General features: G+C 41.8%; 1 protein-coding gene across 1 annotated transcript; it reads left to right on the top strand.

The window, feature by feature from the left end:
* The first annotated feature begins 1,925 nt into the window (after positions 1–1,925).
* On the top strand, positions 1,926–9,125 carry fam210ab (family with sequence similarity 210 member Ab). Its single transcript, XM_075464685.1, has 4 exons — positions 1,926–2,062; positions 6,612–7,064; positions 7,234–7,345; positions 7,941–9,125. Exons 2-4 carry the CDS (start codon positions 6,640–6,642, stop codon positions 8,253–8,255), a joined length of 852 nt encoding a protein of 283 aa, XP_075320800.1. The 5' UTR covers positions 1,926–2,062; positions 6,612–6,639; the 3' UTR covers positions 8,256–9,125.
* The last annotated feature ends 3,971 nt before the right edge of the window (positions 9,126–13,096 follow it).

The raw sequence follows: 13,096 nt of genomic DNA, 5'->3' as shown, positions 1-13,096 counted from the left end.
TGGTTATGTACCTTTCTGCGCCGCCGCGCTCGGTTATTATCATACCGTGATTATTTCAGGAGTCGGTCAGTGTGGAGAATGAGCCAGGTCGGTTGTTATGAAGAAAGGAGGAAATTCCCTCAGGCGAGGGGAAGATGAGCTTCTGGCCGTTCTTGTCGGTGACCTGGAGCTTTGCAGGGAAGAGCATCCGATATGAGAGACCGGCGTTCCTGAGCTGGGATTTTACCGCGAAGTAAGCTGCTCTTCTTCGAGCCACCTCGGCGCTGTAATCCGGGTAAATGTGTATGTTGGACCCGCGAAAGGAAAGCGAACCGGTCTCCCTGGCGAGTTTCATGATGCGTTCTTTGGTCTGGTAGTGATGGATCCGCGCAATGAACGGGCGGGGAGGATCGTCTTGATTCTTACGGGGGGCTGCAATTCTGTGCGCCCTGTCAACAGTTGGAGGAGTGGAAAAGGCATCTGCGCCGAATGTTTCTTTCAAAAATGTCTCAATGAACGCCGTTGGCTGCCCGCCCTCAGCTTTCTCAGGCACACCGGTTATACGGATGTTGTTTCGCCGCGACCTGTTTTCGAGGTCGTCGGTTTTTAGCCGGAGGCTCTGGTTCTCTTTAGTCAGGGCTTGGCAGGTAGATTCGAGGGTTGTCAATCTGGTCTCCATGTCATTGAGTGAAGTTTCCATGTTTTGAAGAGTTTGGTCATGACGTTCAATAGTTGCATGGTCGGCAGAAAGTTGGTCGGAGAGTTTAGTTATAATGCGGTCTTCCATTGCCTTCAGAAGTTTCTCCATGTCGGCTAACGTTAACGGCGTGTTGGTAGCATGCTGCTCGTCTTGGCTAGTTAGCATGTCGTCGCTCTCCATTGGAGTTTGCTCATTTGTATGCTGCTTTTTGGGTTTGACCATGTTTATAGCGCTCCACTCGGGTCCACACAGGTTTACACAGACTGGGTGATGTACCGATACACTTATTGCACGGATTAAGCAATATTTTAACAGAGCTCTCCCGGTGTGCGCCCTACTCCGCCATTATCCAAAGCCGGAAACCTAAAATCCTTTTTTTAGGCAAATGAGTGGCTCTAAAAATCTAAAACTCAGCCATGGGTATTTTCTAAATATCCTCTTTCGAACACAACATTCGAATTACTAGAGAAAAAATTACATCTTGAGATAAGGGCACGCTAGGGCGTATAGCTCCATAGGACTCCATTCATTCTGGTCTCCAAAAATTGAGCGCCCCACGTGGAAAGAGGGTGGAACTGCAACCAAAATCGCCTCGTTGGAAACCGGAAATGCACCGTGAGTTGCGAATCTGGTAGTATTATAGAATCTGTGGTTGTACCCTGACTGAACAATGGTAATCACCTCCCAAACTGAACCTGACTAAGATCAAGCAGGAACAGAAAATGGATGAATGGATTATGATTATTCATGAACAAAAAAAAAAAAAAAAAAACTGACTCTACGTGGGAACAGTCCGCCCTCTGGTGGTAAAACTCGTGTTATACAAGATTTACCAAATTCCACATTTCAACACGTTTTAATGCACAGCTCTGAATAATTTCGACATATTTTTTTTTATTTTTTATAAAATTATCAAAAGTTGAAAATATAAAAAAAATGCTATGTTAGACATTGTAGCCACAATAGTAATCGTACATGTTGTACAATTTTTCACTTTTGTGTCCAATATATCGTTTTAATTCATCATAAGAATAAAAAAATAATTAAATTAATTTGTCTCGTACAGACATGCGGTCGGAAATTGTTAATTGCACTGTGAAAATGACTGGACACAATCAACTACAACCAAACGTCAAGGCTATTTCCGCAGCATGCTGGGAAATGTATTTCTTAAATTTCTTGGAGCGTTTAGAAGCCAGTTGAAGAGGAACTACATTTCCCACATTTGTCTGCGCGGTTTGTGTTACATGCTGCCCTACACGCAGCTAGAATTGTTGCAACGGTAAATGTGGTCCTTGAAAGACTCACAGCACAGGCAAACTCGTATGGCCTTCAAGACTGGGAAGGGCTGCTTCGTCTTGACCTCATCACCTAACGTCCAGTGTAAGTGTAGTTTGCTTTTTGTCCTCGGTTTTAGTGTGTGTTTAATTAACTTATGTCTACATATGTTTCTACCAGCGAGGATTAGCGGTGCAGCTAGCTAACAGCTAACTAGCCAACATCAGGCGTCAGAAGCTAAAGTTGGCACCTGTTCAGACTGTGGCCTTAACAAACCTGTCTGTCAGTCCGTGTCAAACGAAGATAGACTCTGCTTCAGTATATTAGAAGCAGCCTAAACTGCTTTGAGCGTCATAGCATTAAAGTAACGAAAAACCTCCGTCTTGCACTCCAGACGTATCTGCCCAATGTCACCGAGCCTAACATAGATGTCTTTGTATATCCTCCCATGACTTTAGCCTTAAACTTCCGGTTGCAACTTAAGAATTGAGCCACGAAAGACATTTGAGTCTATTTTTTTTCTTAATGCTATAGTCTAATTTTGTCCTTTTATTCTGTAGACGATCGTTCATTGTGGTCGTAGTGTCGTGAATGTTCTTACTTGCTGCTGGAAGTTTTTGTTGCATAATAGCAAACTTTGTTGTTTTCCTCAGAGTGGTGTACAAATAGAGTGTATTACTCTATAGCACTGGTTTTCCTGAGAAACAATTAGAGGTGGGTTGAGTAGCCAAAAATTGTACTCAAGTAAAAGTACTGTTACTTCAGAATAATGTTTAATCAAGTAAAAAGTAGTCATCCAAATAATTAATCGAGTAAGAGTAAATAAGTTCTCGGTGAAAAAACTACTCAAGTACGGCGTAACTGTTGAGTAACGTCTGATTTATTTGTTAACACAAGCATTCAATCAGAAAGACAAAAATACAAAATAATCATCTTTAGGGAAATTAGAGTTCATCCTGTCAATAAAATAAATTTAAAATAATGAATTAATTACAACATAGCTTAAATTAGAATAATTCAGGTAATTTCAAGTACTTCAATGAAAAATAAAGTCGATGAAACAATAATAAATAGAATATAAATTAAGCAATCTGTGAGGCTACAGGGAGATCAAGACATTAAAAGAGACTCAGGAAATAACCTAAAAAACAAACATTTGCCTATCCACAGCAAAAAAAAAAAAATTAATTAAAAAAAAAAGGAATTTAGAAAACCGCTGCATATTTCCTCAAGTTAGATGTTGAGTTTTTGAATGCTGAATTGTCCGTTTGTTTTGGTAGACACAGAAGACACCGCATAATGTAGCTGCTGTTTCGCACTTTTTGTAAGGTAAACATGCTTTCAGTATGAGGCCAAGGGTGTTCCTCCTCTGCGTCTGCATTTCCAACCGTTGATTCTGCCATTTTTCATCCGTTTCTCTTTTTTGTTTGCTACGACTGTAAATCGTAAAGCTAACCCGTCCCGCCGCTGAGATTGAGAATGGTCACGTGACGAGACTGCACGGCTACGTTTGATTGATGAAACACAGTCACGTGGTAGAGCCTTTAGCGGAAGTCTGTCTCCGTCAAAATCCATTCATCCATCCATCCATCCATCATCTTCTGCTTCTCCGGGGATCGGGTCGCGGGGGCAGCAGCTTAAGCAGAGAAACCCAGGCGTCCCTGTCCCCGGCCACTTCCTCCAGCTCTTCTTCGGTAACTACCCACAGCTCGTGGCCATAGGTGAGGGTAGGAACATAGATTGACCGGTAAATCGAGAGCTTCGCCTTCTGGCTCGGCTCCTTTTTCACCACGACAGGCCGGTGCAGAGCACGCATCACTGCAGACGCCGCACCGATCCTCCTGTCAATCTCCTGCTCCATTCGGCCCTCACTCGTGAAAAAGACCCCGAGATACTTGAACTCCTCCACTTGGGGAAGGATCTCATTCCCGACCCGGAGAGGGCATTCCACCCTTTTGTCAAAATGAAACATTAAAATGAGGCATACGCCGGGGGGGATAAAAATAATGATGCGTAGAATACCAAAGAGTTAGGAAGAAAAGTAACGAGCTCATTGTAGCCTTCTAGGGATGTCACAAGAACCGGTACTTCGGTACCAAGTCGATGCCAACATTCTACAAACATGACGGTACTCGTTTTTCTACGGTACCGTTGGTACCGGGGATGAAATTCCTCCGGACATATTGATATCGACTACTAGGGTATCGTGACATCCCTAGGTTCTTCTTCACAAATATACTCAAGTAAAAGTAAAAAGTATAGTGATTTAAAACTACTCCTGGAAGTATAATTTTTTACTTCACTAATAATGATAGTGATGATAATAATAATACTAATTCTATGGGTTCAACATTCATATATGTAGCTGCTGCCTATAAAGGAATGTTGACACAGGAATGATGATCCAATTTGTTGCCTAATAGTTAAATCCCCTGAAGAGGGTATAGCAGGTTAAGGTTTAATATTCCTAAACTTCTTTCAGTTAAGAGTTGGCACTTAAAGCACAAATTCATCACATAACTGTAACTTAAATATATATAAGAAAAAAACAAGATGTATCAGTTTGCAAATATTGCCTGGCCCAACGGTAAATCAGCCATTCAGTTTTGCTGTGTTTTTTGGGTTGTTTTTTTTCGCACCACATTTGATCAGTTCCCTTACAATCAGTCAGGGCTTTACTCCGAGGGAGGCGGGTTCCTTTAGATTTGCCTCTCCAAAATACTGAATGCAGAATTTCACCCTCAGCACTTTCACTTCTGCCTCTCTAATGTATGAGATGGTTTTGTAAGAGAAGGTTGAGTAGTTTTACCCCCACCCCACCCAAAAAAACTGAACTTCTTCAACGTCCCAGTCAGGTTTTCTAATGTGATTGTCCTCACACAGTTTGAATGGGTAGGAAAATACTGCGATATATATCAGTGTTTCCCGCAGCGCATTATAGTCAAGGCGGCCGCCTTAGCAAACTCGCACTGCCGCCTTGCCAACGTTCCCCCCAAAAAAAAATTATTATTATTTTTATTTATTTTTTTAAACCGAAGTAATAATGATTTGCCAGGCTCAGACATTAAAAGACAGCATTGATAACATTGAATTGCGACACCTACTGATTGTTAATGTAAATAGTTAATAATGTAAATAAAAAAGTGTTACAGCTCTTAAACAGCTTCGTTATTGCTCTAACAACCCGTCCCATTCCAAGTAACACCCCCCCCGCCCCCCGCCAACCGACAGAACGCTATCCGCGCAAAACCCCTGGTCCCGGCCGACGACTCACCACCTTGACTAAGCAATTTCCTGCGGGAAACACTGTGTATATATATAGATTATTGTCTTCAAAAGTGTCTTGCATGCCACATTTATATTCTCTATGTACACCCTAATCCAATGTTCTTTTAATTCTGTTTTTGTTTTGTCCCCCCCAAAAAAGACACTAGTTCATCCACAGATTGATACAACTTCTACAGTACAGCTACAGACATACACCGCTCCACCCAACTACCTCCTCTTTTAGCAGCCGAACACGTACAGTACAAAACCGGCTGCTGTCGCTTCCAAATGTATCATTTTAATGCGTGGTTCAGTAGATCAAGGTTTTTTCTAATAAAACAGATATAACACAAAATATTTTGTTTAATAGCTTAAAAATTGGTTTTGTGAAAAATACGTAAAAAATGTTGATTGTTGCTTTTATTGCTGACGAAGTAGAGAAGAAAGACTTGGAGTGACTCAGTTGTGACGTCCCTGTAAAAGTCTGAATTTCCAAATAAATCTGCAGTGAAAAGAGAATATTTAATGAGCTGTTGCAGCTGGCTGGTTGGCAGTGAACATGGAGAGCTGTCTGCTGAAACTGTGGGAAGGATTATTCAACTCCTTCGAAAAGGTCATTCAATTCGTAAAGGGTGTTTGGTTGTGGTTTGGTTTAGTAAGCTTAAAATTTGGAGCAAGTACAAACAAAGTGGGAAGGCTGTAAAGGGGGAAAGATGCAGGTCAATCCAGGAAAATGTGAAAGACGACTCAAAGCGATGGGCTTGAAAATCGAAAATGCACAAAAAAACTAAATGAAGAAACAATGTAAGAAAGCTGCTGTAGTAAATGTGGTTTCCACCCCGAGAAGCCAAACAAACCTGCACTAACTCATAAAAGAAAAGGAAACAAGGTTGCAGAGGGCTAAAGAGGCGCAGTTATGGCCTGTGGGTGACTGGATGAAGGAAATATTCTATGATGAATCCTGAATCTGCTTTGGGTAAGGAGATGATGCCGAAACCTGTTTGATGCTGGTCTGTTTGTGATGCTGAGGTCATTTTTCAGGATGCTAAGGCATCTTTCCGCAGAGCAAACTTGTTTCACTAAAGACGTATCAACTTTTAATGACTTGGTCAGAAGACAGTCTGGATTGAGATCTGAAAAAGGAATGTTCGATGGCTCTGTCCTCAAAGCTCATCTGTCAAATACTATGCAACAAAGTTGGAGTCTGGTGGATGAATATTGTCTTCTGCTGATGAAGCCTATGCCTCAATTCAACCTTTATTCTTTAGGGTTGACACACATCTTCTTTTTTTTTTAAAGCATTTAATCAAATTGACTTATTAGTTCATACTGAAAATAACTGTCAGATTTGAAGTTTAGATCATTTTTTTTTCTTCTGACCCTACAGGTTAAACAGAAGGAGGAGGAATAGAAGGATGATAATGCAGTGCGTCCGTACTCATGGGATGCTGCGGCAGGCGGCAGCAGTGCGCATGCTGATGGTGGGGGCCGCCATCCCGGAGTGTTCCATCCTGATTCGCTGCGGCACAGTCCGCCTGTCGCCGGGGCAACCTCTCAGCCAGAGATGGCTGTCAGCATCAGCCTCCAGCAGAGCAGCGCATCAACCAAAACACCAGCCACCACAAGAGGAGTCTGAGTCCAGATCCACAGCTCCATCCCAAGATGTCCAGAAAAGGGAAGCTGAACCCGACTGTGCAGAGGTGGACCCGCTGCAGGATAAGTCCATCGGCCTGGTCCAGAGGTTTAAGAGGACCCTCAAACAGTACGGGAAGGTGATGATTCCGGTACACCTGGCGACGTCCTCCGTTTGGTTTGGAACCTTCTACTACGCTGCTATGAAGTGAGTGATGTCGCGCCCACTAAAGATTTAACTGGCATCGATTTTTAAAGGGATTTAATTTGTTTCCTGAAAAATCCCAAACCTTATTTAATCTCTTTTACAATTGTAACTCTAGTCCACAGACGTCTGTTGAAACTTTTTTTCTGCTCTTTTGCTTTGTTCCCCTCAGAGGTGTGAATGTAGTGCCATTCCTGGAGATCATTGGTTTACCAGAGTCACTAGTTGGCCTTTTGAGAAACTCCTCAAGTGGCTACGCCCTGACTGCGTACGCCATCTACAAGGTACTTTCACTAAGACCCAGTGATTGTTTTGTAGTTAAAGCGGCAGTAGGCAACTATTTTTTAGTCATATTAGCTTGAACTGTCATGGGATTCTGGAAGTAGAATATTAAATAGGCTGTTTAGGAAAAATAACGAAATCTGTAGCTCCCTCTGAAGCCTGTAATCATGCTTGCAAAAACCGAGCGCTCCCGGCTGTTTTTAACCAATCAAGTTAGGGTGAGAGGAATCCTACCTGTCAATCACAGCTTGTGCACACGCTGCTGAGCGTGAGTCTGCCCCAGCTTGTGTGCGCTCACACTGGTGTGAACTCACGTGCACAACCTCGTCCACAGAGGGGGAGGGGTTTGGGGGGCGATTCGTAGCTTGTTAGAGGTTGGGGGAGGGACCTGAAAGTTGTATCAGTTCGAATTTTCCGACTTTAGACTCGTTATTTTGAAAACTTGCCTACTGCAGCTTTAATGTAGTTTCGATTGTTCACAGCACTAATTGTCTTGAACTTGCATGCGTCTCAGTTGCTCGGCCATTATGAAAAAGCAGATGCAGTCTGTTTGAAGATGATGTGCTCATTGGCCACGTTTTTTTTCTTTTTCTGCAGATTGCAACCCCTGCCAGATATGCTGTGACTCTGGGCGGCACATCACTGTCTATTCAGTATCTCCGCAAACACGGCTACTTGTCCACACCTCCGCCAGTTAAAGACTACATCCAGGACAGGATGGAGGAGACGAAGGAGAAACTGACGGAAAAGATGGAGGAGACGAAGGAGAGGTTTTCAGAGAAAATGGAAGAAACAAAAGAACTCTTCTCTGAGAAAATGGAAGAGACTAAGGACAAGTTCTCTGAGAAACTGCAGGAAACCAAAGACAGAGTCTCTGATAGAAAAACCTTTTTTAGAAAGAAAGGTGATTAGCAAATCCCACATACAGGTGGCCCCTGATGAAAATGCTCCTGTTTTGATCTCTTAGTCAGTGAATAGGGGACAAGTAACATTTATTTCTGAGACTGTTTGGAAAGAGAGGTGGAACATTGCACTATTCCTGTCCTGACATATGTCAATCATCGACTTGTCTATTTAAGTGTCAAATTTAGTCCTTTATTGTCCAAACCCTGCCACAATGCATTGTATGTGTAGACTAGCAGCTTACTGGATTTACACAAACTCAAGCGATCTGGACTTTACCTCCTGGTTGACTGTCAGTCAATGATTGAAAGAGGAGCAGTTTTCTTGGTTCTCTTCTAGCATACGTAAATGAGCGGTAGGGGTTCCAAAGGCAAACGATCTGCATTAAAACAGCATCTGGTAAAGACAACATGGGAGAGATCGGTGATAATCTTTCTGGTTGATAGGAAAATAAAACTTGAAGCTCATTATCTGTGTATTGGTCAACCAAGGCCTTTGTGAAAGGCGGAAGGTATCACCTTGTGTCTTTTAGAATGAAATGGAAGACAAATTGCGTTTTTGTAATGTGTTTTTGTCCTGATAGCCAAAGCTAATATATTGCATCATGGCGTCTCCAGCACTTAATGTACCGACTGAAAGTTGTAGATGAAATGACTTGATCAGATGATCTTTGGAAAGCTGTCACAGAGCATGTCTGTTCACATGGGATCAGAAGGTGATCACACATGTACAGCTCTGATAAGTCATGCTTACAAAACTTTATTCATCTTCCGAAATAAATGCAAATGAACCATGTTTGTAAAATCAGAATATTTTGATATATGTCCAGAGAACCGAACAAGGTTTCATATAAAGACATTAAAAAGTGGATGCAAAATGGATGTGAAACAGTTATTGGCACCTCTTGGGAATTTAAAACGACGCATGTACGTTTCAGTCATCAGGAGACATGAATTTATCGATTTATAGTTCTGTTAGAACAGAAAACCAGATAAAGGGGTTTTAGTCACAAAACTTGGATCACTTTTTGATGTGGGGCTAAGAGGAGACTTCTGGGATGTCTGAAGAGCTACAGCCTGAAGTGAAATGATGTTTTCAGTTGGTTCTAAATGCTGCAAAGGGAGGCAAGTAGACCAAGAGTTCCGCGGGCAAAGACCACTATCAAAAATGAAGGAATGGCAGAATTAATGTCAGAACTTTAAGAGATTGTCAGTCTCAGAAAAAAATCTATGCTTGGAGAAAAACAAAGAACTATTTCAGAATGCAGTGGATGGTTTAGTTGACTAAATAAATCCCATTAGGATACCTTATAATAAAATATTGTGGAGGTTATACCATGCTGTGAGGATGCTTTGCTTATGGTGCTGGACACAGTAATGTATCAAAGGAATGAGGAAATTGGATTATTTAAGGTGTTTTGCAGAGAATTGTATAACGTCAGAAAAGGGTCTGACATGCCACTACGAGTTGTACACTGACTGAAAGCATACATTCAGCAGCTCAAAAGGATGGAACCAGACAAGATAAATAAACTTCTCCATGGCTACTAGAGCCATTGAAATGCAGTTTTCATTGAAAAAAGCTGCACTATCATGCAATATTTGGATTATGCTAAATTTAATTAGCATATTTTTGTAAATGGATGGGCGACCCATTCAAGGTGTGACCTGCCTTTCGCTCAAAGGCTGCCAGCCCCACCCCTGCGACCCTGAATTGGATTACGCAAGAATAATAAGTGCATTGCTTGATGTGCTTGTAAAGATCCTCTGAGCTGCACTTTAAACAGATTGGTGCCAAGAACTTTGACCAGGACAAAGGTGCAGTTAGCACAGCAAATATGAACATGACACGCTGTATAATATATGGATATTGAGTGTTGACAGTGTGGGAGAAAAATACTTTACAAAATAATTGAATGTTCATAATTCACACAGATGTCTGGCTAAAACTACAACTGAATAAAAGTGTAACTGAAAGCTTTCAAGCTGCTTTTGATGTCTATGTTAGACAAAACAGTCCCAATAATCTTTTTTTTTCTGCTGTTATTGGACCCCCTCAGGATGGATCCAGACTAATCTTGGCTCATAGTCTGTGCATAAAGATGCTTTTGACTTATTTTTTAAATTAATTTATCACAAGCATAATTTATCATAAATATTATTAGAAAAATAATGTAAACTTTTTTTCTGGATCCAAATAGTCCCTGAGACATCTTTGGAAGGTCAGAGGAAAGTAGCCCTGAACATCTTGACCATGTTTGGCTCCACACACAACTGCGAGGCAGCTTTCTCCACAATAAACATTATAAAAACTAAATGTATGTCGGACCCTAGTCTTTTTGCCGAGCCGAGTTTGGTGTGAACGCAATCAACGCGGGTCGGACGTGGGCGTGACGTGAGGAGTTTAAAAGACAGAATGGACAGCTGATTCAGAACAACAGGACAGGTGAGGACAAGTTTCACTCTGTTTTAGCCTACATCAAGTTCGAGACATTTTTTAATATGGCCAACTGGGGAGACAAGGAGGTCCGCGAGCTCCTCAGCCACATTTCGGGGACTATAGTGCTCTTGTATTCTCCACATATGTTCTTCGGCGGCATCCCACGACTTGTAACCATCCACACCCCGTAAAATAACATCTCCATGAACTGCATATACAATTGCAAAAACGAGTCATCAAGGTGTATTTAACCCTACCTCCGACGCATGGCTTGTGCCTACGTCATTGTACACGCCCAGCATTTTATGTGTTTCGTGTGACGCTCTGCCACTAGGCAACGCCCCCTGAACTCGGCTTCAGGCGACACGGGTCACCAACACGCCAAGCGTTCACATTGCTCGACGCGGGTCGAAGGTGCAATTTGGACCCGCTAAGGTAGCGGGTCGCAGTGTGAAATGGGCTTTGTATGGTGTAAGCAATGGGCCAAAAAGATTTGTCCATCTGTGCAAGTAATCCGTGCATATTTGGGAAATGTGTGCGTCTTTGGTTGTAGTTGAGCATAAAACAAAATATTTGTGATCTCTAAAAATGAGTCCATCTGTGTTTTTACTGGGTTGTGTTGTAATATTTGTCAGAATACAAATTGAAAAGTTACGAGTTGGAAAGTTACGAATGCAAAAGTTACACATTCAAAAGTTACGAATACGAATTTCTCAAGTGCAAGGAAAGGGGACACATGTACGTCTTCGCTGACGTCATCACGCCACAGGCATCACCCAGAGCTATAGAGTTACAGAGTTGCGACACGCTTTGAAGTCGCCGCTTGGGCTGTCACGTGGTTCATGTGAGCCTCCGGAGTTCCAAACATCACGTCAGCTCCGTTAACCTCAATTAGGCCTACTCGTCAAGAACAATTACTGGTAAGTTTTTTACATTTTTAAGCATTATCTATCAGAAGTATACTCTTAGATATCGTTATTTTTACATTTGGTTAGCATGAAATGTCGATGTTGATGTTAAAAATGTAATGGATTTAGGGACCTTAAAGCTTGGTAACGGAGGCTAACGTGAGGTAATTAACGTGATCATTTCACTAAAGTCCGTTAACTTTTTATTGTCAGGTGACATAATGTAAAGTTGTTTTGATTGTTAGGTTTTAAAACATCACCAAAATACATGTAATACATTTTTGGTATTTCAGACGTATTTTCTCCAGTAAATTGATTAAATTACAACATTTTTGGCAAAGTGAGGCATTAGCTGACTGGTCTTTAATTATTAGTTTTTTTCAGCATGACTTTGCAGCTGTGATAATGAATTTATGAATTTCTCTGTTGTTGTTGTCGTCAGGGAGGTCAGCAGATGTGGTGGTCGCTGCTGTCATGCTGCCATGGATCAACCCTCATTAGGGCTTCAGCCGATTTATACAATGTCCAAACGCTTAAATTTGATCAAATATATTGTAATGACCTCACGGAGGCTCTGAGACTGGCGGTTGCCTAACGGCTCTTTATTACGTTAGTGTTACAGTAAGTACAAGCAGTACAATTGCCGAACACTGGCGACTCGCTCTGTCCTGCGCCGCAACCAACCCCAGGAGAACACCAAACCTGCACACCGACTGGCCCACCCCCACTCTTCTCCCCCAATCAACAGCCCACACCTGAGTGACATGACATGACCTGCGGTCCAGTGATTGACAGGGAGAGGAGGAAACAAGCCAGTCCGTGTGCTTATACCTTCATTCTGGGTCGACTCGTTACAATATTTAATTACTGCAGATTAATCTACCCAACAGTATAAATAGCAATAAAATAACTTCTTTATTAAGGCTAGTTTGACATTTTCCATGATGACATTTTATAATAAAATGTTTGGTTTAAATCTGTTTTGTTTATTTTTTTCACAACTGACACATTTATTTTGTCGTTAATATGGTTTTAACCAAAAAAAAGTTAAATTCCTATTTTAATCCATCCATTATACCCGCTGAATCCGTCGGTCGGGTCGCGGGGGGGGGGCATTGTCCATCTGACACCAGAAAGAACAGACAGACTGAATGGCATCTTCTACAGATAGAGTGTTTGGGACAACAGGAGTAAGTCCTGGGAACAGACAGTAACATCAGGCTCTGTTGAGCTGGCATGATTCAGTATTTCTTTAACACAAGTTTCTTGTGTTTATATTGAATAAAGTAGGACGAGGTAGCTGCCCCCTGCTAGCATGCAGGGGGCAGCTAAGATGTTAAATCTACGATTTAAAATGGTGATAAATGTGTCTACGCTCCAAAAAAGAAAAACCTTGATAAAATACATCGTCGGTGAAGTGATCAATGCACATTATGGGTCAATATTTACCGAAAATTGCGTCGTAAATGTTAAAGTTATCGTTTTTGTGCAACGTTCCGCTAA

This window comes from Odontesthes bonariensis, chromosome 5 (genome assembly GCF_027942865.1).
Source record: "Odontesthes bonariensis isolate fOdoBon6 chromosome 5, fOdoBon6.hap1, whole genome shotgun sequence".
Taxonomy (NCBI): Eukaryota; Metazoa; Chordata; class Actinopteri; order Atheriniformes; family Atherinopsidae; genus Odontesthes; species Odontesthes bonariensis.
This window is presented reverse-complemented; position numbering and strand designations above follow the sequence as displayed.

What these genes read in the sequence shown, in the direction of transcription:
- fam210ab (XM_075464685.1), top strand. Translation starts at nt 6,640, where the DNA reads ATGATAATGCAGTGCGTCCGTACTCATGGGATGCTGCGGCAGGCGGCA. An exon ending in TTCTACTACGCTGCTATGAA is followed by an intron (nt 7,065 to 7,233) that starts GTGAGTGATGTC and finishes TGTTCCCCTCAG; the next exon opens with AGGTGTGAATGTAGTGCCAT. An exon ending in CTGCGTACGCCATCTACAAG is followed by an intron (nt 7,346 to 7,940) that starts GTACTTTCACTA and finishes CTTTTTCTGCAG; the next exon opens with ATTGCAACCCCTGCCAGATA.